A 26,568-nucleotide genomic window follows, 5' to 3' on the forward strand; every position below is an offset into this window, starting at 1 on the left:
CGTCGATCGCTTGCGTGCCGCGGCTCGATCTCCGAGAGTCCCTGAAGCAGGGCACCACCAACTCTACGCTCACGTTCAAGGGTCTTTGCAATGATCACGTTCTAGATGCCCAGTGTTTTTATGGATGTCTATTGTCTGAATGTTTGTCACTGCACGACGTCATCGCCGCGGGACGCTGCAGCTTTGAGCGCTCTAGGTCATCTCCTTGTTCACCCCCACACCAAGTCGACAAGATTTCCACAGAGGAAGTTCAATCTCTCAAACGAAGAAGGCGCAAATATGACTCAGTATACAGCTGCTACATACGGGTGGCCTTGAGGCTCGTTCGTGGGTGAACGGAAGGCGCGACCGCCTGAGTCATCTTCACTCATACACCAGGCATCAACGGATGTCTCAGCCCCAACAGCGATGCATCTCAGAATATGTTCTACTGTTGCACATAACTTGTCGATAAGCTGCACAGTCATACGGCAGCATTGTCCGTAGTCATGGCGTCCACACCTCAAACCCAGACACCCATCCATCTAGACGGCACGACTCTCGAAGGTGGAGGCCAACTTCTACGCGTAGCCCTCGGCCTCTCGAGCCTGACCAAAAAACCAATCAATATCACCAAAATCCGAGGCAAGCGCTCCGGCGGCGGGGGACTCAAAGCCCAGCATTTGACCTGTGTGCAGTGGCTAGGCCAAGCAAGCAATGCGAACATCAATGGTGCAGATATCAAGAGCAAGGAAATCACATTCATTCCATCCAAGACCGTCGAAAGATCCAACAGCATACTGACTGTTGGTGATGTGCGGATCAAACAGAGCACCCCCGGAAGTGTCAACCTGGTGCTGCAAGCCATCCTACCATACATCATCTTCTCTGGAGTTCAAACGCCTATACGTATATGTATCGATGGAGGCACCAACGTTTCCAACTCTCCATCTATCGACTACGTCGTGCAGGTACTCATACCAACGTTGGAACGCATCGGCATACCACACATCGATGTTCAGATCCATTCGCGGGGCTGGTCACAAGGAAGCGCTACTGTTGGCAGCGTCACGTACACAATTTCGCCTCTGAAAGAAAGACTATCAGCGTTTCAACTACTCGACAGAGGAGAAATTGTCGGTGTAACGGCGACCATCATCGCGCCTAAAGACACTGAGCGGCAATTTCGCGAGGAACTCGATTTTATGTTTGAGAGACGCCAATCCCGTATCTTCGGCGATACGGGCGATCACGATAGTAGGGTGGAGACTGCTTTTGAATATTCACACCACGACAAGCGCTACTACCTCCTACTAGTGGCTACCACGTCCACCGGTATGAAGCTTGGCCGCGACTGGCTATATGATCGTGGGGTTCGGGCTGGAAAGCTCGAACAGATCATCCCTACCGTCGTGAAAAAGGTGTCCGACGATTTGTTGGCGGAGATCGAGCATGGTGGCTGCGTGGATGAGTACCTGCGGGATCAGTTGGTGGTATTCCAGGCACTCGCTAAGGGAAAGAGTCAGGTGTATGGGGGAAAGAGGAATGATGTGCTGATGGAACCCAGTCTGCATGCCAAGACTGCACAATGGGTAGCAAAGGAGATGATTGATGTGGAATTTGATGATGAAGGCGGATGCAAAGGCATTGGATACTTGTCACATAATGTTGATAAGAATGATGTGACGGGGGATGACATTGCGAAAGATCTAGAGAACATGAACATCTCTTCATGAGACAAGTACGTAGTAACGATGGATATCTTCCCATTGAATCGTGCACGAACTCTACAGCGCATACCTGAAATGCTTCGCTTGCTTATCCGTCAGATCGCTGAATCCATCCCGAATAGCCTGATCATCTTCGCCCTGACCATACATCCTATCCCTCCTCTTGTTCTCCCAACCCATCCACAGAGCCAGTACACCTCCAATCACCACCATTGCGCAATAGCAAACGATGAGTCCCGTCAATGCCGAGAAATAACGTGGCGCCTCCCTCGCGAAGAAGATATTGGCTCCTGCAATATTGCCCGCCGCGTAGAAAACGAACCACATGCCGTTCGCAGTGCTACGCTTCGTGTGACCCGCGATGTTCGTCGTAAGCAGATTCCAGGACAAGATAACTGGAGCGCCGATGATGTACTGCAGCCAAGTACATCCGACAAGGCTCCAGCGTTCCGATAGCGGCGTGAGTCGAATCCCCAACAACCCAGCCAGCGGTGGCAAACAAACCAGAGCCAGGATAAGACACCTTGTATCCCTAAAGTAACCCGCCGCAAGTCCACACAGCGGCACAACAACAAACTCAATAGCCCCAGTCGGAAGCTGAAGCAACGTAGCATAGATACCACTAAACCCGAATCCCCTGATAAGACTCGACGAAAAGTTCGAAACACCGCCGTTAATAACCCCACAGCACAGCCCAATCAGACTGATACAAAGCACCTTGAGATCTAGCACGGCCTCCAGCGCCTGATGCTTCTGAAACTGCTTCGTCTTAACGCCAATCATATTACTCGCAATGCGATCAATCGCCACGATGCGCTGTTTATGATTCAGGAACTTGGCGGTGGATGGACTATCAGGCATGACCCAGAGGAACACCCACGCCCAGACGAAGTTCAACAGGCCGATGACGAGGAAGATGAGTTGCCAGGTTTTGATATGCGCCGAATGCGCGTGACCGAGGCCGTACCCGAGGAGCGCACCGACCATGGTCGCCATGCCGTTGAAAGCGAGGAATACGCACATGCGAACGGGTTGTTCGTCGCGGCGGTAAAACATGCTGACTATGTTCATGATGGCGGGACTGATACTGGCTTCGAACATGCCGAGGAAGAAGCGGAGGGCTAGCATGCCGGAGTAGTTCTTTGCGGCTACGTGGCAGCAGAGGAGGATGGACCAGAGGAGGATCATTGGGCCGGTGTATTTCGAGACTGGAAGCCGCTGGATGAGGTAGTTTGCGGGGAGCGCCCAGAAGAGGTAGCCGAAGTTGAAGATGGCGGCGACCCAGCCGTAGCGGTCGCCTTGGAGGCCGAGGTCGGGGGTCAGGGTGTAGGCGTTTGCGTAGTTTAGGGAGAGTTTGTCCAGGAATTGGATCATGTATGTTATGCAGATCTGGGGTGATTCTTTAGCTATGCCGTCTTATGGTTTAGTGGTATGACTTCGAGAGAACGTACCATTGGCATGATGACCCAGTCAATCTTTCTTAAGACGACTTTGCGTTCTGCTTCCAGCTCTTCTCTTGAGTATTGTTGGACTTCGAGATACAGATCTGCACCGATATCGCGCATCTGCTTCTCAGCAGCGAGTTGCCCCTCATCGATGCTAGCCTCTCGCGCTGGCGAGATCTCCTCTTTCTCTCCCATGTTGAATCTGTACAGCTGCTGAACCGGCTGTTGGTGCTTGAAGTCCGGATGCAACTATTGACCTGAGAGGTGTAGAGGCAAGAAAACCGAAGACCCTGGCAACGACTTCTCACAGGCGACAGTAATGTTCGAGGATACAATACAGACAACGAGGTCATGACATCTGTACTTAAGTGCAGCAGTTGAGGCCTCCCACCCTTGGCAACGGCCGTGGACATAGCTATCGACTATCTTGCCAAGGCAGTCTTATCGTTGTGTTGAGCATTGCATATCGCTACCTAGGCCGGCCGTAGCACATGCAGGTGGATGATGTTGCTGCACGCCATTGGTGTTGTTGATCCTTCGGCATGTCGAATCGGATAATTCCGCGGGTACAGTTACCCTGGTTGGAGTAGCCTGAGATAGCGCGCGAATGTAATGTCAACTCCAATGCTGCGATTACGATATGGTCTCGTAACGCTTCTGCTCACCTGTTCCATACATGTCATTGTTAAGAATCGCGATGGTAACAGCTTGTCCAAAGTGGTAAATGCTACTTGTCTCGTATTTGCTATTATGGGGGTGCTGGGATGTTGCATCTGGCCCTATGTGTGGCAAGGAGCAGCGCCGGTCATGCGAAATCCTATTTCCACAGACCGTACGGGCCGGATGTGAACTTCCAGAGCTTGACTGTTCCATCCTCACTGCCTGTCGCGTAGAGCTTTCCGTCAGGCGAGAAGCTTGCCGACCAGATAGGCCCGTGATGGCCCTTGTTTGTCTCGAGCTCCTTCTCCTCGTTGAAGTCCCAGACCCTGACCCAGGTATCATTCTGGTTGCTACCACCAGTAACAAACTTCCGCTCGCCATTGTGCAGGGCCACACTGGCAATCTCGTACGGTGTCTTGATGCTTTTGATGAGCGATCCGGGCGACTGGCTGTTGAAGAAGTAGGCACTGTTTCCAGCAGCTACGCTCAAAATGCCCTCCGAGGAGGTGTTATCCAACTCGCAAGAGCCAACAGTGCCTTCGACGGCGTGCTCGCCGATTGTAGACTCTTGGCGCAAGTCCCACCACCGCACCTTCTTGTCTTCAGCTGCTGTGATTATGACATTCGGGTCCGATGTCCACACAATCGACTTGATGGTTCCGGTGTGAACACCTGCGCCAATCTCGAAGCTCGTCGCGTCGCTACGTGAAAGATCGTAGATGCGCAATTTCTTCTCCATGCCTCCTGTCGCGAGGATCTGAGGGTGGGGCTGATTGGGGAATGCGACGGCGCGGACGATGTGGTTGTGCGAGAGAGTGTGTAGGGCTTCACCGGTGTGCGTGTCCCAGACCTTGCTGTGGAGTATTAGTACCATCTTCGCTCGCGGTAATCGGAAGCACTTACGCAGAGAAATCCGCAGAGGCCGTCGCTGCTAGTGAGGCATCCGAGGAGAGTCTCGCTTGCCAGACGGCTCCCTTGTGGCCCAGGAAGGTGCCAATCCAGTCACCCGTCACTCCGTCGCGGAGCATGGGGTTGTTATCCTTGCATGCTGATATAATGTAGTACTGGTCCTCGTCGACCAGGGACGAGAAGTGAATATGCGGCACAGGTCTCGAGTGGCCGTGGCAGGTGAGGGGCACGACCTTGGTTGTTTCGGGCATGGTGGGCAGGTAAGGAGGGTGTGTAGTTTCGACGGAAAGAGCGAGTGCGATAACAAGTCGCGTGAGCTGAGCAGCTCCAGTCTGGAGCGGTGAGGCGTGATTGCGCGAGGGCGTGTGTTCTAGGTATGGCAGGTCGCAGACGGTTCCGAGCTAATTGGGAGCCACGCGTAGTATCTCTAACAGTTCGGAAAGACAGAAAAGAGAGCGAGATGTGCAAAATGGTCGTCAATGGGTCGTAACGTCGTTAAAGTGGCAGGCTGGTGGAATCGCAAGTTCATGGACAGCAATTCGAGGGGGAAACATTGGAAAGTTGAAACCTAGCTCAGGGTGGCCTACCGGTAGTGCCGGAGATCTCCGCTGCCGAGGCAAGACCGCGCTACGCATCCATCCATGGATGCAAGCCTACCACCTCATACAAGAAACAAAACTAAACAGGTCTGCAGACTACATTAAGCTAAAACCTTGCAAAGTAGGTGACTTAGCGTTAACGTAGGCTCTAGGCTGTTGCGTTTTCCTAGGTTAGCGTGGGTGACAGAAATGTTGCGCTCTTCCTCACGTGGTCATTCGGTGTCGATAAAGGATATTACACAGTTGGCATCGATGTATTGACAAGTTTTAGTTCATAGTGCGTAATTAGCACAGTACGAAGCATTGGCCTGTTAAGGAGCACCACGAACCACTCTCGAATTGTCATGTTCACGAGCAATGGATGAATTTAGGGGGGGTATTTCTGATTAGATGTTACTACAGATTAGGATATATGTACAAACGCGTCCCGCTATGGACGCTGGAAGATTGCGTAACGCTCGAAGCATGACCATCATAGCTTAGCAGCGCCTTTATAGGGAGGCGTCGACCTTAGCAGCGCCGAGGACATCGGCGGAGACGTCAATGTTCTTGACATCGTCGACGGTGGAGCCGACCTTGTCGGTGGCGGTCTTGACGGTAGATCCGGCTACGCCCTTGACGTTGTCGACAACAGGTGAGACAACACCGGAGACAGTGTTGACAACGGGCTCAACGGCACCCTTGACAGCGTTGACGGCAGGGTCGACGGCGCCCTTGACAGTGTTGACGGCAGGCTCAACGGCACCCTTGACGGTGTCGACGGCGGGCTTAACAGCACCGGTGGCAGTGTTGGCAACAGGCTCGACGGCACCAGTGGCACCACCAACAACGGGGGCGACGTCAGGGACCTGGCGCTTCTCAACAGCAGCGTCGGCGGACTGACCAAGAGCGGAAGCGGAACCAGTGGTGTTCTTGACGTCGTCAACAGTGGATCCGACAGTGGACTCAACCTTGGAGGTAACGCCGTTGACGGCACCGAGAGCGCTGTCCTTGACGTCGTTGACAATGGGGGTGACAAGGCCGGAGACAGCGCCAGTGACAGGGGCAACAGCCTGCTCGACACCGTCGACAACAGGCTTGAGAGCAGACTCAACACCGTCAACGACGGGGGCAACGGGGGCGGTGACACCCTCAGCGATGCCGTTGACGTCCAGGTTCTGGACGTCGGCGAGAGTAGATCCAACCTTGGAGGTAACGTCGCCAGCAACGGGGACGTCGCCAACAACGGGTAGGCCCTGGCGCTTGCCGATGGATGCGTCGATGGAGGCACCGAGGGCATCGACCTTAGCATCGATGTTCTTGACGTCGTCGACAGTGGAGGTGACCTTGGAGGTAGCACCGTTGACGAGGTCACCAGCGACAGGGAGCTCCTGGCGCTTGCCAACCTCAACCTCAACAACGTCGTCGAGAGCCTCGACCTTGGCGTCAGCACCGACGTTCTTGACGTCGTTGACAGTGGAGGTGACGCCGGAGGTAGCACCACCAACGATGGGCTTGACGTCAGGGACCTGGCGCCTGGTGATGTGGGCACCAACGTTGGCGTTGATCTTCTTGGGGTCGACGGAGGCGTCTACGGAGCCGAACTTGGTGCCGACCTTTGCGTTAACACGGCGACCGATGGAGGCGTTGATCTTGGGGCTTGCGACACCCTCAACCTTCTGTTGAACTTGTCAGTTGAGTAATCATAAGACGACTTGTAGTGTACTCACGTTGACGGTGGAAGAGACGCCAGATGTGGCGCCGCCAACGACGCCATCAACCTTGGGGATCTGGGGAATAACAGCGGCGTTCGCAACAGCGGCGGCTGCAAGAATGGCGGGGACGTTGAAACGCATCTTGGGAGAATTAGGGTTCTTGGAAAGACTGTATAATAGTTGGAGCAAAAAGCGAGTGTCGTAAAAAAGGAATGACTGTGGATCTGTAGCTGGATGATACTACTACTGAAGTCGGAGCCGATAGTACTTATATACTCACCCACCCCAACGTCTCTCTCCTAACGCCACACCATGTACAAGTGTGGCAGCACAGTAATGTCCGGTATATCACCGTTGTGTGCATTAGGAAGACCAGTAGGATATCGATCGACATGACGAAGCCTGATTCCAGGGTGTCCGCAGTTGATCCACTGGAGTGACCCATGCATTCGGCCATTATGAAGTGGTATCATGAGCGTAGATCGCTGTTGGTGACCCCATAAAGGTGGAAACCACCAGCACGGGTCCTTTGCCCCGCTCGAGTAATTTCTAGCTGGAGTATGGCAGATTTGACAGCCTCACCGTATCTTGTCTTAAGGCTGGCAACTTGGCATAGATATCGTCGGTTGTGGTTTTCCCAGGTATGCATCCTTGAATTCATTTAGTTCGCCTTACCAAGAGGAACCTTAATCAGGATGCCTTCAAGTGCATGCGCCATGCGCGACGCCGCTTTCAGGTTTCCAAAGCTCTTCCTATTTTGCTGTGCCTCTAACAGTCCCGAGTCATAACCTGTGCGCTTCAGGTCATCGTGTTGGTGTCGATTGGGATCGGCATCAGGGGTAGAACTGCCAGGGCGCGGAACTCGCGGCTTCGATGCGGACTATCGTAGACGTCTCCTGCGACTCATTGGTATGACCCATTCAGTGAGAAAAGCTTAGGTAGGGCTGCCATCGCACTGGTATCGTCGCTGCATTGGTCGTTCTCAGAGCGGCTCTTTGTTCCTTGTCAGTGGGTTGCAGTCCGCTCAGCCACATCTCACCGTTACAACGTCAATGATCGGCCCGTATGCGCGTCTTCTAGTGTAGACGAGCTGCATTTTGTTGTCTCCAGTTACTCAAGTATATTTGAAGTTGCAGTCCATGATGTGGTCGCGCAAACCACTGAGTCGCGATTTTACAGAAAGTACGTTGGTGTCTATGGCCGATCGTCGGAAGCCAGCACTGAGGCACACTCCTTCCTGGATCGGTCCGAATGTTCCCCAAGCGGCGTAGCGTTGATCAATACAGCTTAGTGCCTTCACAACGCGCACGGTAAACCTTCCATGACGCAGCCTTTTGTTGATATCGCGCTACAACCACGAGACGGCCGCTGGAGATTTTACCCGTGCCTTGACCCTAGCTTTACCAAACTGGTGGAGGATTAGCGCTGTCTGAACGAATTGGGCTACCAGCAATTTCCCGACGCGTCTCCACGCCACGTGCCTGCTCCACATCGAGTGCCCGTGTCGAGCTACACGCAAACCTCAGCTTCAAGTCTTCTGACTATTGAATTGGTAGTCCCAAGGCCACTATGCTAGTCTTTCACCTGATTGTAGGTGCAGTCGTACTATGTATCTTTTCGCCCAGTTCGACGATGTCACACGGCAAGCTCTGCCTGAGAATTGTCATCAGTAACAACAACGAAAAGCATGTGCCTTGAGCTGCGGAGAAAACCGTTGGTGGACGATCACTTCAGCGATCGAATCGGTCCGAGTCAGCAGCCTCCCGCCCCTGGACCGTTTATGAATGCAGGGGCGCTGGCCGCAGAACCACATTAAATCTTGCACGGTCCGATGCCGTATCTCGAGGTGCAGTCACACTGCGTACTGGACAGGATATGAATACCGGCAGTATCAGAGAGCTGTCCCTCGAAAGACGCCCCCTATCAGGCCCTTCGAGTACATAGACGTCCGTTTCATACACGCAGGGATTGCTCCTCCACCACTTGACCACATACAAGTCCCTGTTACGCCGGGGCTGCATTGATGTCATCCCCCGAGGAGGTCGAAGTACGTTCACTGTTACGGTTGTGTCGGTGTACTCGATGATCACATCACAAGACTCGTCTGTCGTCTAATCAGCACTGAGCTTGGAGGCAGGTTCGATACCAGCGACAAACCGGATTTGCCCGCAAATGACAAGCCACGAAAGGAAGTACTCACAACGTTTGTTGGTAGCGTGCAACAGAGGCACATAGCAGCTCCCGCGGTTTCTCAACGACTCTACCACATGTCTCGATGGCTCTACTGGAGTGGGCGACAGTCTTCTCTACTGTACACTACGTCCCTACCTATAGACTGTTTTATGGAGGTCGCTCTTGGCTATTGCACTTGTTACCCTTTATATAGAGACATGTTATGCAACCATTTCAGGATTTGACTTCACTCGAGACTGAACCTCCTTCCAGGCAACAGCACATGTTGGCTAGGGAATCTTGCTTGAACATTCCCTATCTCGCCTTGTTTGGTTACCCTTTGACCCCATCGCCCCGCACCTTCTACCATTTCTATCCTAACCGAACGGATAGAGGGGCACTTATGTGGTGAGACCGGTGCCTACCAACACCTGCCTATGCATTTACTATTCGCTTTCTCTATGTAATCACTGCTATTGATTCTTTCTTCTCGCATAGTGTCTCCTACACCCGCCCGCAGACTGTCGAGCGTTAAACATGTCGTTATCCACAGCCAGCAGTATCCCCAGGGCCAGTATCACAGACCTCCCCGATGAACTACTTCTTCAAATCATCCCCTATCTCGCAGTCGAGCCGCGCTTCGACCGGAGCGCCTACGGAAACCTAACATCCCTCGCGACCGCGAACACTCGCTTCCCCAAAGTCATTCGAGCCACATTTCACAAGCTCAAAGCACTTACCGTCCCACTCCCGAAAGCGTTCGCTTTAATTCGAACACTCCGGGATTTACCCGCGAGTGATTGGGCGGATAAAGTCGAGTCTCTTGAAATCACAAATTATGTGTCTCCTGAGGCTCGGGAAGCGAACTACGGTGGCGACGAAGACGGCTGTATGCGAAGACCCTGGAGCAGTGCCCGAGAATGTCATCTTCGGCGCAGCTTGCGCGCTGGGCTCCTACAATACGTGGATGCGCAACGCCGGTCGAGCATGCCGTCGAGGCAGTTCGCTATCGAGACCGAAGTCGCTTTCCGAACCGATTCCCTGAATACTATCCGGGACGCTGCAGACGTTAGCAACCGAAACAAGCGGATGTGGGCAAACGCGCTCCGATCCGCTCACAACAACGCTTTCCTTGCGCTGCTTCTCCTAGCACTACCAAATCTCGAGGAACTATTTCTCGGTGGCGGCCACATATTTCACTATTCAATGTTGCTCAGAGATGCAGACCCATGGCAAGGACCAATGAGCCCACAGGTCGATGGCCGACGTCACTGGACCAATGACCCCTCGACGCAGCAACTGAGAGAGCACAAGTATCTTGCCCAAGTCTTCGAAGTCAAGTACTCGCGGCTCACCAAGCTAGAGATGCCATGCTCTTGGAGTGACATAACAATCTCTCGGGCTCATCTAATCTCGCCCATATACTACCATTTCGATAATCTACAGACGTTGATAATCCCCGAGTCCGCGCTTCCACCTAGTGAATTTGTGCGGACGAACGGACTATTCTTCGCGGCACTACCGGTGACACTCAAGTCTTTGACCATTGTCGACTGTACGTATCTTACTACGCAGTTTATGGAGCGCTTGCTGAACGACATCGCTGTCCTCCCGACCACCTTTCTTCCAGATCTGCGCTTCATCAATATATACTACATGTACCGCCTAGACCTAATGTTCGGATCCGCAGACATTATATACGCAAAGTCACTCGGGATCGAGATGGACATTTTCTTCTTGTGGAAAATAGATCCGATGGATACATTAATTGCTTCAGATGTAGGAGGTCAACCATGGAAATTGAGTACAGATGAGCTAGCTGGAAACACAAGAATCCTAGCTCTGGAAGAAGGTTTTTGCGACGTGGCTGGACATTGGGTAGGGAGCAAGCGAAAAGCGGGTCGTCCCACTGGTAAAGCGAAGGAACATTTCCGAAATCGTCGTGGCTAGTGAGTTTCGCGGCGGCTGGCGGCTGATATGAGGAGAGCAGACTTTCCAAACTGCATCACCACCTAAGGTACCACTGCGATCTCCAAGTCAAAAGCGGACGAACTTCATCGTCAGGCTCAATGTATCTGTACTGATAACCTTGGAACGTGTCCTTCATCTCATCCTTTATCTCTTGCGCACGCCAATAGTAAACACTCGAGTACGTGACAGGCATATTTCCCGTCGTAGTCACGCTATCATTCTATATCCACATAAGAAGAAGGCAAGATGGTATCGCTGCCTTCGTGCCCTGGAACTTCAGCGATAACTGAGACGTCGGCATTGTGATCGTTCGGCCCAGGTTACATGAGCGGCCCTGAGCTCATGCTCAACTAGGACAAATGCGGGGGCAAGCTAACTCTATCCCGACGCACCCGAGGTCGCGTCTGGGCAGGGCTGTGCGGGCGCTTGGTTACCAGCCACCGTCTCGCAATTTGCCACCTATTGTCTTCTACCCACCATCCACCATTTCCCATTTCCGTAGCCGAGATGTTTCAATTAGCGATCTGTTCGTGATTTCATTTGAAGTGTGCATGGCACACCGTTGAGATGCTGTTCTTCGCAAAATCGCTGGCTGAGTATTGCGCGGTTCGCGATTGATCCGAGTGAGCCGTCACTATCTAGGTGCTATTGAACCGTGTGCATTGGAGGCATACCAGATCACCGAAGAGGTCAGGTTGGTTGTGTGAGGTGCGAACTTGTCCTTGGTATTTAAGCTGACACGATGCGCAAACTTGACGCCAGGGCGCAGGCGCCGAGCCTGCACGCCTGTCGCTCAGCCTCGCCATAGATAGGCGTTGGGGGCCGCTTACACCTATGTTAGATACAGCTCCACCCTGCTGCATGGGAAACTTCAACCCCAATCCGTTACACTTCAACTTCGCTATGAAGCTCATTTCCTTTGTTATAGCATTCTACCAACTCTTCCTTGTCACCGGAGCTGCTCCTCTAGAGCATAAAGACGATGACTGCACCCAAACCCACAGCTCAAAGGCGACCTGGGATGCCGTCGATAAATACACCGTCGAATTATTCCAGGCGGAAGCAACATTGCGACCTGAACCTAACCTTTGTCTCTTCTACACGCGCGGCTTGAGCGAGACGGCGCGCCGTTACGCGAAAACGAGACCGAATGGCGAGTCTCCTATGACAACAATATGGGTATTTGCATGTTCGCTACATAGTCCCCGCATTCTGCTGATCAAGCCAAGGATGTCTGGCCCAAACAATACTACAACAGCGAAGCCACGAGAACGAATCCATTGCGCTGCATCATGAACAATGAAACCTGGCGAACACAGTATTACACCAACATGTCCAAAGCCTTCGCGTCGCTATGCAAAGTTTTCGCAACAGTCATGGACGCCAGTATCGGACCGGGCGCAGATACTCCAGGTTATGTCAACAAGGGAGGTCTTTGGTTTCAAGCGGAGTTTCCAGTCCTACAAGAGCAGAACAAAATCCTCATGATAGAAGCCATATCGCCAGATGGAAATGTCGCCTGCACATATTGGACGAAAACGAATATTGTCCAGAACAGCATCCATGACACAAATATATACGGACGTGGCATGGCTACGGGCAGCGAAGCATGGTTGGACATATTCTCGGTAGCCGATCACTCGTTACGCCAAGACTGGCATATGGGCTTGCGGGGCAAGTAACATTTATGAAGTTCAATGAATAAGTTATTAGATACACCACAACACTCTCGCATCTACCTTCTTCGGGTGCCCTATTCAACCCACCCTTAGCTCGGATTCATCCTCCGGTCCAGTCCGCGTTCTTCCTCATGTATGTCCGAATCTTGCGAACGTACTCGAGAAAACCCAAAAACACCTTGAAAAAGCGATTGTAATGCATACAATGCTCACTACGTAGCATATCCGTTGAGATGGGCACTCGCTGTCTAGACAGTTATATCGGGCCACCACGGCGACGACGCCCAAAGCCGAAGCTGCTACAGTGATAGCAGACCTAACTAGCGGGATAGCGCGAGCATTGTTTGATGGAACTACATGTCTTTCCAAGAGATAGTCGGGGCCGTTACCCAAGGCGTGGTCGTTCTGCTTAATCGATCCCAGGGCATTCTTGTCGGCATCAGCGCGGGCGACTCCCGATCCAGGACGCTCATCCTTGAGCATATACCAGAACGAACAGATCAGAATACCGTATAGTAGTAGCTGATGTCCCAGCACGTACAACAGGAACGAGGATATTCTCCGAGGTTTGGGGAGCTCGTGCGGGCGCGCTCGATGCAGATGTACCGCATACGCGAGGCTGAGGGAACCAAGCATGAAGAGGGAGGTCCCGGGTATGTAAAGATAGCGCCAATAGTACCAGTTTTGTTGTACGAATTTGTTGAGGGCAGCTTGTCTTGCGCTCAATGCGCTAGTTAATGGTATTGTGTCGCTCATGTCGAGGTACGGGCTGTGCTGGTGCGAGGTGGTCAGGATGAGTCTCATACATATAAATGCCTTTACCAAGAGCCTTGGTAGAGCGGCAAAGTACCAAATACCCGACTTTTGGGCTTGGCTGTTACTATGCATGTCGGTGTCCGTTAGTTGCATCACTGTTGGACCATGCTGCGCGGATAAGCGGCACCTTACCACTCGAATCACGATGGTACTGAGTTAGCTACCCACTATGGCCAGTCAAAGTGCGTTTAGAAAGTTAATATTGCTCCTAAAGAGGAATCATTCTAGTTACGAATCAAAATGGCCGAGAACCTACCGCGTCGATGCTAGCGGAAGAGAGGAGGTATACCATGAGAAAGACCGTGCCCAAACGCCCAGCAGGTAACTTTCAGATACAATACTCACTTACATGATGGAGAAATTATTTGCCCACCCTAAGGGACCAAAGCCCTCAAACCCAGTGGACTGCGCATTCTCATCATCACTTGCTTCCCATCCGAAGAAATTCTGGAGGTCGTCCAGGTTGAACATGGGCTGCTCGAAAGCAGTTGGCGCGCTGGGGGAGGAGTACATGGTCCCTACTGCATTCTCGGATGGTGTTGTCATGGCCTGGCCTGATGTTACGGTAGAAGAACCGTGGCCAGTGGTAGGCGCTGAGAAAGGATAGCGAGTAGTAGCTGTGCGAAGAGTTGAGGGTGAAGTTGCCGAGAGTATCTCCTCGACAGGAGGAATAACTGAGATGGCCGCATTTCGCTGCCTAGGAGTGCCAGCCATCGGTGCAGGCGCGCCGACAATGCGCCGTGCTTCATTTTCTGATGGATCCTGAGGCGCAATGTAGTCAGCAGAGTGACCACGAGCCAGACTGTCGCGTACAGTCTCCAACCAGCGCTCGGAGGTGATACATAACGATTCAGCAAGTGGGTACATGAATGCCATCTCCCGCAACGCCTGGTTGTTGTACTGCACTAGCTCGACTGTACGACCAATGACAGTTCCTGCGTCGGGCTTCGATACGTCCAGAATCCGAGCGATGTAGTAGAGCATGATGCGACTACTGTTGTAAACAAAAGACGGCAGTATGGAGTCCGCAAAGTGTTTGACCCCGTGTTGGAGTATGTGTGAGACTAGGACCGACATACGCTGCGCATGCTCAAAGCAGACGTCTTGCAGATGACTTACGAACGCCTGTCGATCAGTAGGGAAGACGAACGGCTCCTGGTTTTTGAACAGGTCAGGGAGAGCGATCCTGTGGACGTCGCACATAACGTGATGGTACATGCAGTGGATGAGGAGGAGGGCACCTAGCTGATGTGTCTCGCGCCGAATGTAGATGTTGTCCGCGGAGAAGTCTAGCCAGGATGGCAGACTTTGTTTCCACGACTGTATATCCTCAATGAGGACGGCAAATCCTGACTCTGGAAGCCACGGCGGTTGTTCTTCGTCCATGTGCTTCACAAACCTAATCCAAGTCAGCAATCAAGACTCGCGAGCATGTCCTATCCACACTCACCGAAGAACACGTCGCCAGATGCTGACGATACGCACATAGTACGCAGCCATACCCAGGTTATCCGCCGGCTTCTCTGGAATGTCCTCTGGGGACATGAGTTCCAATAGTGTGCCCCTCTCGAGCCGCTCCGTAATACACGGGATCTGTAGTGAGAACTGACGCTCGTTGCACGGAAGCTGAATCTTGAGGTCTCTTTCATTGAGTATAGTGAGGTGGTCGACGCCACTACCAGCCCAGACATCAATCATATAGCACGCCCACATGAGTCTTCTACGCGACTCTCGCACAGAAACCTCGTTTGGACTTCCTCCTAATTCCTTACAAAGCACATCTGGTGACACTTCATTGTTGAGCTGTAGAGCATGTGCCATACGTATGACAAGGCCGGTAAGAAGAAAAGACCCAGCATAGTTGCCATTGCGAGCTTCTTGATCGTGAAGCAAGACCAAGACCTTGAGTTTTGTGATTGAAATGGTGCTGTAATCAGCGAAAAACATCTCTTCCGCGACTTTAGCCCATTGGCTTCCGGCTGACTGGATCAGATCTTTCGTCAAGGGCGAGAACGACTCACTGTAGTCGAGAGCGTAGAATCGAGCACCCAATGCACACATTATGTGCAAGAGGGCTTGATCGGATGCATCCACGAGCTGTCCTTCGTCTAGCATTCGAATGAACGATGGCTTGTGCTCGAACGCAAACACGCGGATGGGGTGGACGTTGTTGAAGTAAGCATCTAACAACGCATGAAGTTTGATTCTGGGTGGCAGCTGCTGGGAAAACAACCTGTGCATATTCGTAAGTCCGATGCACGCCAGTGAGTTCGTAAAGCATACCATAGTAGGCCCGGCGGACACCCTGCTACAGCAGGCTCGCTATTCGACAGTGAGCCGAGTATCCTTGAAGGCTCTTGAGAATCCCGGGGAGTGTGTGGCGGTATCATTACGGAATCGGCGTGCGTGTCTGAGGCAGGAGTCGCAATGCTCTGTACCCAGGCTGGCTCCACCTGCTCAGCATCGTATACACATGAGGTTCTGCGCTGCTGGCATCTTATGCAGTTCGGTCGTTCGCCGGAGCATTTGACTTTGGAGTCTCGACAGGGAATGCAGGATCGAAATGTACGTTTACGCTTGATGCCTACAACGGGCTCGTACGCCGTGCTTGGTCTCTTCGCAGCGGTGGAAACACCGCCATTCTGCACACAGTCTAGCTGTAGCCTTTCGCAGTTCAGACAGCCGTTTGGGCGTTCATCGCACTTAACCTAGATGATTGTCAGCTACGTTCGGCCCTGATTTATGGTTTTCCGGATGTCCTAGGCCCCGACGCCAGAACTATGACCATCACGACAACCTGGTGGTCCCTCGTAGGATACCCATTGCCTTGGTATGGGTCTCTAAAGAGAGAAATGGTATAGAAGAGACCATGAGATCCTACCTTTCTCGCACGGCAAGTAGCGCAGGCTGTTGAAACTCTATTAGTACACCTATCGCCATATAAAGAGGCCATGTCGCGTACCGTTGACTGGTCTTCTGCGCTTCTTAGCAGCAGTCTCTGGGACGGCGGGCGTTTCCGGCGACTCCATGTATCGTTCGGTTTGTCGCTCGGGATATCGCGTCGTTCTGGAGTTGCGAAAGAGCGACGGCGGCGCGACGACGACCCAGACTTAAGGCGAAAAATGACGTGCTAATCCGTTGGGATTGGCTCAAAGCACGCTGCCTAATAGTGGGGTCATGCTGTGTTCGGGCAGGTGCGGATCGCATTCCCCCACGAGCTAGCTGTTTACGGGGCTAGCTCATGTGTACCCTTTCCCTGAACCCCGCAATTAAGGAAGGCCAACTCTCAAAGCAGACGATATTTGGCTTATTTCCAGTGATCTAGAAGGGGCACGAGACCCTTATAGTGTTTGCGGCTCAACTAGAGTGTGATACTCCAGGACTTGGCATGACTTGGCGTCATTGCAACGAGCCCTTAACATCGAACCCTTCACACCTAACATACACGCACCAACGAATGTCGAGACGGGATAATGGCTCTTCCAAGAACACGCACAGATACGTCATCTCAAGTACCCATGTGCTGAATAATCAATCACTGATAAGGCACACCGAATATGGCGACTGTCTAGCAACAGATGCACCAACAACATCATACTAGCTTCGATACCTCAAGATACGAGGCGTCCAACATCATGATCTCGCCAGCCACGTAGGTTTACTTAGTCAGAAATGTAATGCACGGGAGATCAGGTCGCCAGCAATGCAAGTGCACGGATTTCCCTAGCCAAACAAGCACGCCAAGCAAACGCCAGATAAGCATGATCACAAGACCAAAGCGACACGCCAGCGAGCGCAACACGCGTACTGCCTCTGCACCTGCATCATTTGATCAATCATCAGGCTAGCGAGCGGACATTTTATCCGAAAGCCGTAAATAGTTCCGGTAGACTCAAGATGGGGTGTTGGATGGAACAAGACTGCGTTGCATCGACAATGGTAAGATGGTGTATTGAAAACGTTGTCTATTCAGTATCCGCAATGCACCTTTCAATGCCACATATCAAGCTATTTACGCCAATGCGAACAGCATCCAAAACACCGTGCCATGTCTATACCAAAAGCCACTTACTCACATGTTCGTGAGTGTGCTTAGTGAGGATCAATGATGTCTGTGCACGCAATCCCATTCGTACTGCAGAGAGACGTTAGCGGAACGTGCGTATGAAGGATGAAAAGGTTCTTGACTTACCACTCTGCCCTCCTCATCGCCGGTATAGACATGGTGAGGCATCGGCAATATACACGTGATGGGTGCCGCAGACGAGGGAGACGTTGGATCACTGTGATTGAGCACATTGATGAGGTTCGCAGACCATTTGCTGGGTACTGAGGTTGGAGTGGTGATGGTCGGGGGTGTTGGCGTTAGATGGAAGATTTTGACGACACCCCTACGATGTCCAGTGAAGATGAGTTCGCGCTCACACCACTCATTTCCCACACCCTCATACACAGCGACAGCTGTGATGCCATCTGCGTCGTCTTCGCTATCGCAGATATCCTCGTCAAGCAGCACTGCACCGTTGAGTGTCGTGACGACGAGTCGGCTTCCGCAAGCAAGTACAATGTGTCCTGTGACGCTATTGATCCTAGCCGCTTGAATCGGTACTGGGTTGCGCTTCTGCCTTGGACCTAGATCGAGCTCGCGAACAAACTCATTCCGGTTCAGGTCCCAGAGGAAGACCCGCCCGTCCAGTGATGCGGACAAGAATGCAGAGAATGCGCGGCTTGCGGCGAGTGTGATGACGGATGACTTGTGGCCGAATAGCGTTGTGGCGTTCTGCAGGTCGATGTGGCCTCTTTCAGCTTTGCTCATGTTCCAAATCGCGAGTGTACAGTCTGTTCCTGCAGTGATGAGGGTTCTACCGTCAACGAAGAGGGAAGTTGTCAGCTGGCCAGAGTGTAAATGCTCGAACAGCCCGATGAGCTTCTTGGAGTGTGAATCATAGAAGCGCACGCTGCCATCCGTGAAACCCCACTCCATGTAACGATCATGATGCGGCGGTATGTTGTGCCGAAATGGTGCTGAGCAAAGGAGCTTGTCGCTCTTGCTGATGTAGTTGAGAGATGAGATGCGATCGTTAGACTCCAGTAGCGTGCCGGGAACCCGATGTAAGCTCTCTGCAGAAGTGTCGAGCTTGGTAGGTTTCGTGACGTTTTCTTTTTGCGGGTGCGGTCGCTGGAAAACCTGTGGAGGCGTCTGTCCAAAATTGTTGATAACACTAATCTTCTGTGCGCGCTCCTTCTCGTCAGTAATCGAATCGAGATCGATTGCACCCTGATATGTCATGTAGTGGAAGACATTTGCAGCCTCGATTGCTGCTTCGCCTCGCTGCTTGTAACCGAAGATGAGGTCGATCCAATGATGCAGGTTCTGGCTAACGTAAGGACTTTCCAAAGCCTCGCGCTGTTTGGCGATAAATATGGCCGGGTCGCCCTTGGCCCACGGAGGTAATTGGACGTTATCGATCTTCGAGCCATCGGATCGCAGACCAAAGTTGTACCCATTGACGTTGGTCAAGAAGTCAGGGAGAAAGTAGAACTCTGGGGTGAGCTCGCGTACGTCGGCCATATTCTTCGCGGACACCGAGTCCCAGACATTTTGGATCGAGTAGAACATTCGGTCAGCGTGATCCCATGTGCCACCCTGAATGAGAAAGAAGGCCGCACTGAAGGGTTGAAGTCGCATCAGATACGACGCGACGGTCATGGCGGACGAATAATGGGTTCCGTAATGGAAGGCGTGACTAGCGTCTCCCATCTCGGCAAACGAGCTAAACCTCTCTCTAATGAGGTGCTCTTGCTTAGGATCCTGAATACCAATAGGTTTGCGGAGGTCTCGAAAGTTGCTCGGGTCGCTCAAATCTAATTCTTCGCTGTGATAGTTCGACAGCACCCACGGGAAGACCGGGTATTGGGTCAGATCGTTGAACGTCCTTCCAGCGAGTGTATTGACGAACATCAGATAATGGAAGTTGGACATCTCTCCTTTCAGCCACTTCTTGGTCGCCGGATGAGCGGAAGCAGAACCAAATGCTGATGCGAAGCGCGATCCAAATGTCTGTGGTGCTTCTTCCGGGTTGCGCAGGGAGTCAAGGCGCCAGGATATCTCAGAGTTGGCATGCTTGTCCGGATTCGCGACATGCGAAGCTCGTTGTAGGACCCGGGAGTGGATGTCGTTTCGAGCCTGGGCAGAGACAGCTGTGAGAAGGTAGCTACGGCCATCATCAAAGAAGACTTCGATTCCAACATCGCGGTGAAGGAAGCGCCGCTTGGAAATACTAATAACCTCAGTCCACTTCCAATTTCTCACCGCATCTTCTTGGCTCCTTGGTGGTGGGCGACGGGTAGTGACAGCTTCCTTGCCAGCTATGACTTGAACGTAGGGGTCGCGCTCATCGGGCGGCGCCTGCCACACGCGTACGATCTCGCCGTCTGACCTTTGGAAGAAGTCGTCCAGCAAGTAAAGACAGTCCTTTCCTACGATGAGGAGGCCCTCTATTGCTTCCAGTCCGACTACCCGAGAGATATTGCAAACGTATTGCACCTGATCGCCGCGGTTAAGGCTCCGCATGACCTTGCGGTTCTTGTCTTCGAAGCCATCCTCATCTTCATACATAGCTTCGACCATCTCAAAGTCGTCGTCGCTAGCAGATTCTGGTTCTTCCGTTGGATCACCCGATGCACTCACGGAAGAGGCAGACCTAGTCGATCGCGCCTTGACAGGGGTGGCACCAACAGCTTCCTTCGCCGAAATTGCTGGCACAGTGGTATCCAACCTGGGTCGCTCTCGTGGATCTGTGTCTTTGCGTTTAGGTTGATACGACTGCTCTCTGCTAGTGTTGTCGACAACGATACGTAGACGCTTTCGATCACGACCCTCGGTTTCGTCGAGCCGCCATCTGGCAGGTGGACTGTCTTCGAACAGACCACATGGGCCTTTCAGTTGGTGGTCAAGCTTGGCCAAAACTGTCGCCATGTAAGTAGCATTATCCTGCTGGTCTTGAAGGACGCGCTGGTGCTTGATGCGTTCAGATGCGTGTATGTTGGATCTCCAGTGGTTTGTGGAGTTTTCATGGTGATTCCAGACATTATCCGCGGCAAGCTCATCAGATTGCCACTGCTTCAGCTTCTCCTTGCGCTTGGCGATTCGCCTCTGAGAAGTCTCTTCGGTCTTCTTGTTTTGGCTTTGCGCAAAGTCTTCCCACGATTTAGTCATTGAGCCATAGAAGAACTTATCCATCTCGGTCTTGTTCTTATCGAGCCACTCTAGGAATGTTTCGTTATCAAGTTCGACAAGCTTCTGAAAGCCATCGTAGAGATCTTTGGTGTCGCCGTGGATGGCATCGGCCAAGATCATAGATGTTTCGTGAGGCTTTTGCACCATGAGCGACCTCCAGAAGTTCGCCGCCGCAAGACGCACGTCCGTGTGTTCAGACGACAACTGTGTGTAGAGAAGATAGCAGATCATCTTCAACGAGAATGTTTCGTTGTTGACAGAAGAAAGAATGATAGGCTGCCAATACATCATCTTCTCGATGACTGCCGTGGTAGTTGCACCACTTTCTGACTCATCAGACTCCGCCAAACGAAGCAGAGCAACTCTCAAGAAAGTGTTACGAATTGATGAGATAGGCTGCGTGCACAGTCTGACGGACTTGATAGTCGCAATATCCGGACGTTCGAGATATTCTAGGAGGAAGCCAGCGAAGTCGAGCAAGGACTCTGCGCCTTCAAGAAACCATCCCTCGAAGACCGCTTCGGACACGTGAACCACAAAGCGTTGCAAATTGAGGAGAACGCGCGGTTCGTGCAATAATTGCTGATCAAACTGAAGCGCATTCTTGACGGACGAGAGCGTTTGCCGAAGAATGTATGACTCGAAATATGCTTGATGTTCTTGAAAGCCGGGAGGCGTCTTGAGGAAGAGACCCAAGCCAGGAAACTCTTTGCGTGTGAATATCTGATCTTTGAACACGTCGAGAACAACTTCCAAAGTTGCTTCTACCACGGAGCTACCAACCTTTAGTGCCAAGGGAGCAGCGTACTTTGGTGATAGTATTGGGTTGAGAGAAGGTTGCTGAGCGGCCTTCTTCTTATCCGCCGAGACGAGCACAAATGATGACGCTCTGCGGAAAGGTAATACGCGTCGAGACGCAGGCGAAGGTGATACGTCAACGTTCGTCGTGCGAACCACAGGCGCTTCATGCCCGTTGGCTCGGGAAAGTGGTCGGATCACAACGTCTTGGCCCTCGAAGGTCAGTGCGGACCCTCTTGAAAGTAATTCCGTCTCAGCGCTAACACTGTCAGATGTGACAATGACTGGATAGAGGACGAAGAGCAGTTCTTGAACGTAGTTGGAAGAGTGAGTGTAGTCGCGAAACCCTTCCGATCGTGAATGTAGCTCAGACAGGAACTGGATAGCAGAGTTCAGAACAACGGCAAAGTCATTCAGTCGATCTGTCTGAGGAGCCCGGGTATCTAGAATCATTAGCATGGCTGTTACATAGTGGCTGAACTTGACTCACCAACTGTTGGCTGCTTGGCATTTAGCGACATTGTTCTACGACGTCCTCGAGTGACTGTGCCTTCAGTCTCTTGCTTTGGTGTGCCATCATCGGCTCGGGCGAGGTCACGGTCGCGGACAATCGCTCGCAGACCAGTCTCCAACATCGCGGTGATTACTGGGAATATTTCAGGGTACCAGATCCTGAGCTGAGACTGGGGTGAATGAGCGATAAAAATGTCGACCAGATTGAAGACGTCAAAGTCGCGCTCGAAGTCAATGGTTGCGACATCGCGACCAAAAAGGATCGCGAAACAGATAGTCCAGATGCCTGGTGTATTCCACCAGTGGCGCAACCTGTTTTTCATCAAGATGAAGCCTCCTGTCTTATCCCCAAACTTCTTGACGTAGTGCGAACCATTGATCACTAGCAGTCGAGCTAAGATCTTTGCCCCAAGAACGACGACTCGCTGTTCAGGTTCGGCAAGGAGATAGAGCAGCCACTTTCCAGTGACATTCTTCGCAAAACGAACGATTTCGTGCGGGTTCTGAGGATCGCAGAGAAGTTCCGCCAGGAGAGTGAGGATGGCGATGCCCAAATCTGGTAGGGATAGTGGTGGCGAACTGCCGCCGCTTTGTGCCGGGCTGTTCGAGCGTGGTGTAGACTCTGGTGTCAATGTCGGGGGTGTGCCTTTGCGAAGACGAGCAATGCTCGCTTTCGGTCGCAGTGCCCGTTTCGCATATGATGCGCGGCTGTCGTGCAACGCATATGTGACAAAAAGAGATAGCGATCTCGCATTTTCCCCGTTGAAGTTGATGATAAGTAGCGCTTTGAAGGCGGCGAGAAACAGCTTGAACGTTGATGGAGTGAAGTTTTCACCTTTGAGAGCATCTGTGAGACGCTTGACAACACCTGTAATGGATCAGCTAAAGTTGACTCGCCATATCTGCATACTTACGAATCCTATGGAATCGCTTAGCGTTGTAGTGATGGTGCTTGCTGCCCTTGGCAAAGTGCGCAAATTGCAAGTAATACAGCTTCTGCGTTTCCAACGAGGTAGCTCTACGCCAGATCTCCAGATCAACCAGAAGTACTCTATACGCAAGTGGGTTGATGATGAGTGACTCGGTTGGCTCGTTCTCATCGTATCCAACGAATCGGAGGATGATTCGCAAGAGCTGCATAACAAAGTCTTCGCAGTCTTCTGGTGTCACATCTAATGAGGAGGGGTTGCGCGGCACCAATCCCCCCATGGCGAATCCAATCTTCTGGCGAAGCACCTCAGCCAAGACAGCAAACCCGTTGCGCTGCTCCATGGCCTCACAATTGCGCCAATTGCCCCCAACAGCTTCAAGCAGAATGTTGACAGAGCGAAGCATGCTGTCTAGAGTCTGGGCGGATTGCACCAGCTTCAAGCCGACAGCCACACACCCGCCAATGCGCCAAATGGCATCGTCGAGTGATTGTGGAACGACAACAACGGGGTCACCAGATAGACGTCCAAATCCTCGTGGCTGAGACAGTGCATCATTGACCGAAGGTACGGCAGCATTGATGATGATCGGAGTACTATGAAGTCTGGTATACTTATGCAGAGTTTTAGCTGATTCGCGTGATAGTGATCGGATTAGTTGGGATTCATCGATGGCATTTCTGTCATCGTCGTCCATTACGGAACTGGGAGAGAAGCTCAGTATTATCTTCGATTCAGGCATGAGATGGCTTGCATTGGCCCGAATAGCTGCTACGATGTCGGATCGTTCCTCTCTCCCAGGATGTAAAATCTCGTTGTGAACATGAAGCTCAGCAGAGGTACGGTAGGTTTGAAACGACCCGAGCCTATCTTGGAAGTTTCCACAATAACGCGGACCAAGTTTATGATATACAGCGATCAGCTCATCTGACAGCGGTTCAGAGAATAGATGGAAGGAGGCGACTGAGAGCTTGGAGGCAATGACGTTTCTACCCAGCCGAGGCGCCAAGTTCCGTGGTGTTCCCAAGAACGCGAGTATGTGGTGTTTGGACACGCTAGAAGACATGGAGGCAAAGCTATCCTGGCTGCTATCCAGTAACGGAGGATGCGAAGGGTAGTGGGCTTTCATAGTCTCGGTGAACTCACCATCGACGAAGAGAGATGCCTTAGCAGCGCCGATACCGATAGTCTTGGCTCTCCGATGAACCACAGCGATGTGATACCACCGGCCTGCTTCGAAACGAGGGGCTTTCTTGAATCTGACACTGGGTATGACACCAGTAGAATGACCCATGTAAGTCTGCAGGATAAAGCAACGCGTATCCCTTTCCAAGTATGCCATGAGGAAACACGTTTGTGTATCGTCGTATGCGCCGAAGAGGGTGGTATGGCAGTCGGCGTCGAACCTGTCGACCCTGACCCAAGCAGCAAATGTATATCCGCCTCCTGGGGACATGGGTGGGAATGGACGACCAATGTCTGGAAGTTCAACAGCGCTGAAGCCATGCAAAGATAGATCGAATTGTATGAAAGGCGGGTCGCGGGAGGAGCGCATACCACGCAAGAGAAACTCAGCAGCTGATTCAGAAGACGCTGCTTTGCGGAAGAGGTAGTATGCATCGTCCAGCTTGTTGATGCCGTACTGAATAAGGTCGTCGGCCAGCTCTTGCAAGAGGCTAGCTTCTATAGGAGCGCACTTGTTCTCAAAGAGCAGGGGTAGGACACTGCTCAAGACGCCGGTGACGTGCAGCGCAGCTTTGTTGTAAGAAGAGATGGAAGTGATTTCCAGGATGGCAAGCAGCACCGATATGGAGAGAGCCTTGGAGCGCGTGCCCGGGGCATCTTCACCAGAAAGACCCCGCCAGAAGTGGAAGATGGTCGGAATGATGTCTGGATTCTGCAGTATCTCATTGCCGCTGAATATAGCCCGTACCTGGCTGCGTAGTGGATCGAGATCGAGATCGGTATCGCTGTACACGGACCGCGGGCTAGAGACTACGATCTCAGTAGGCTGCGAGTCGCCGCTGGCTGCTGCGTCCTCGGCCTGCTTGGGCTGTGCAACTTCGACCTTCTTATCAATATCCCTGAAGATGCGTGTCATGGTCTCCTCGCCCAAGGCAAAGGCGAACAGGGTGCCGAAAAGCTGCTCCTGGCCGGCATCGTCACGCTTGCTCTGCGACTGTCCGCCAAAAATGCCAGTGCTGGCCAGGGCTTGTTCCAGAGCACTCCAGCCGCCGTGCTCGACGCGCTTGGCGAAGAAGCGCCTGTTACCGGCATGCTCGTTCAGCGCGTCTGAGAGGACATCGAGTGTGCCCTTGATCACCTCGAAGAAGTCGATGCGGTCGGGCGTGGGCAGCTCGGCGGGTTTGTAGAAGCCAGAGAGCGAGCGCAGGGTAATGAGGAGCGTCTCGAAGCCACGGACATGGCGGAACGCGTCTTTGGTATGGGTTTGGTCGTTGGACTCGATCAGCAGCTGGCGCATGCGGCGGAGGGCGTTGCTCTGGTTGTGGAGGACGTCGGAGGTCGGTGGTGTGGTCTCGGAGGCCCTGATCAATTCATCCGCTAGGCTTCGGAGTTCGGCTATCTGGTTATTCATCGGCGGCAGTCGTGAGGCGGCCGTGGAGGACCTGTGCGGCCGCGTCGTCGCCATGTTCAGGCGAGACCGCTGCTGCGGAAACTGGGCGGAGGTGATGGCTGCGCGGGCAGCACCTTCATATCTCCCGAGCCCCAAGCCCGCACATGAGACCTCAACTTGCGGGGGATACTAGTCGTGTCGTTTGGTGGTGGGCGGGCGCACAATGAGGGCTGATTACGGCGGGCGGGCTCCGCGCTCGTCGTGGTTGCTGCTAAGCTGGTCATCGAAGCTGATCCCTGTCAGTCCAGAGCTCAGCCAGGCTCCCACGCTGCACGCGCCGAGCAACGTCAAGTCGCCGCAAAGCAAGGTACTGATAAACAGTGCACCAGCACTAGGAGCTGTGCATATCGCCTACCAACATAGTTATGATAAACACGCGTTCTGTCTCACGCGGGCCGCATGGTGCGCTCCTGACTATTGCCTCTCACGTGAGCACGCATTGCCCAGGTGTGGCTGGCACGGCTGCTCTGGCATATCGATAACTACCTCAGTACATGTCAGACCAACGTTGGCTCCCAGTAACCCATATGTGAAGCCATGCTCCACCGACACAGCCAGCCTCTGCATCCCAGGGCACTCGGGTGTCCTGATACCATCCATGTATCATTCATCTGATACTCATGGCGCGTGCGCTAGCTCACCCCAGCCTCACTCGCGCGGGCGCGGATAGGTCATGCGTCATCCACCTAGCGCGCCCGGGCCATGCACCGAGGTCCTGATAAGAAGCTCCATCGCCAGAGCTACCCCAGCTGCATCCCCATCTCTCCTCCACAACACTCTCCTCCCTCCCATCACCCCT

At 52.7% G+C, this 26,568-nt stretch overlaps 6 protein-coding genes across 6 annotated transcripts; 1 reads left to right on the forward strand and 5 right to left on the reverse strand.

Annotated features, from left to right (window-relative positions):
* Positions 1 to 488: 488 nt before the first annotated feature.
* J4E90_004861 (uncharacterized protein) lies at positions 489 to 1,715 on the forward strand (the record flags this gene model as incomplete). Its single annotated transcript, XM_051434422.1, has 1 exon — positions 489 to 1,715. The coding sequence occupies one exon, from the start codon at positions 489 to 491 to the stop codon at positions 1,713 to 1,715; it is 1,227 nt and encodes a 408-aa protein (XP_051291678.1).
* A 51-nt stretch (positions 1,716 to 1,766) lies between these two features.
* J4E90_004862 (uncharacterized protein) lies at positions 1,767 to 3,349 on the reverse strand (the record flags this gene model as incomplete). Its single annotated transcript, XM_051434423.1, has 2 exons — positions 1,767 to 3,098; positions 3,161 to 3,349. The coding sequence occupies 2 exons, from the start codon at positions 3,347 to 3,349 to the stop codon at positions 1,767 to 1,769; spliced, it is 1,521 nt and encodes a 506-aa protein (XP_051291679.1).
* Positions 3,350 to 3,971: 622 nt separating this feature from the next.
* J4E90_004863 (uncharacterized protein) lies at positions 3,972 to 4,974 on the reverse strand (the record flags this gene model as incomplete). The annotated part of the gene is made up of 2 exons (XM_051434424.1): positions 3,972 to 4,668; positions 4,718 to 4,974. 2 exons carry the CDS (start codon positions 4,972 to 4,974, stop codon positions 3,972 to 3,974), a joined length of 954 nt encoding a protein of 317 aa, XP_051291680.1.
* Positions 4,975 to 5,813: 839 nt separating this feature from the next.
* J4E90_004864 (uncharacterized protein) lies at positions 5,814 to 7,157 on the reverse strand (the record flags this gene model as incomplete). Its single annotated transcript, XM_051434425.1, has 2 exons — positions 5,814 to 6,980; positions 7,032 to 7,157. 2 exons carry the CDS (start codon positions 7,155 to 7,157, stop codon positions 5,814 to 5,816), a joined length of 1,293 nt encoding a protein of 430 aa, XP_051291681.1.
* A 6,842-nt stretch (positions 7,158 to 13,999) lies between these two features.
* On the reverse strand, positions 14,000 to 16,683 carry J4E90_004865 (uncharacterized protein; the record flags this gene model as incomplete). Its single annotated transcript, XM_051434426.1, has 5 exons — positions 14,000 to 15,053; positions 15,105 to 15,887; positions 15,938 to 16,362; positions 16,536 to 16,561; positions 16,617 to 16,683. The coding sequence occupies 5 exons, from the start codon at positions 16,681 to 16,683 to the stop codon at positions 14,000 to 14,002; spliced, it is 2,355 nt and encodes a 784-aa protein (XP_051291682.1).
* Positions 16,684 to 17,756: 1,073 nt separating this feature from the next.
* J4E90_004866 (uncharacterized protein) lies at positions 17,757 to 25,784 on the reverse strand (the record flags this gene model as incomplete). The annotated part of the gene is made up of 4 exons (XM_051434427.1): positions 17,757 to 17,789; positions 17,847 to 22,135; positions 22,183 to 23,073; positions 23,120 to 25,784. The coding sequence occupies 4 exons, from the start codon at positions 25,782 to 25,784 to the stop codon at positions 17,757 to 17,759; spliced, it is 7,878 nt and encodes a 2,625-aa protein (XP_051291683.1).
* Positions 25,785 to 26,568: the final 784 nt, after the last annotated feature.

This window comes from Alternaria incomplexa, assembly GCF_024043165.1.
Source record: "Alternaria incomplexa strain BMP 0042 chromosome Unknown scaffold_6, whole genome shotgun sequence".
NCBI lineage: Eukaryota > Fungi > Ascomycota > Dothideomycetes > Pleosporales > Pleosporaceae > Alternaria > Alternaria incomplexa.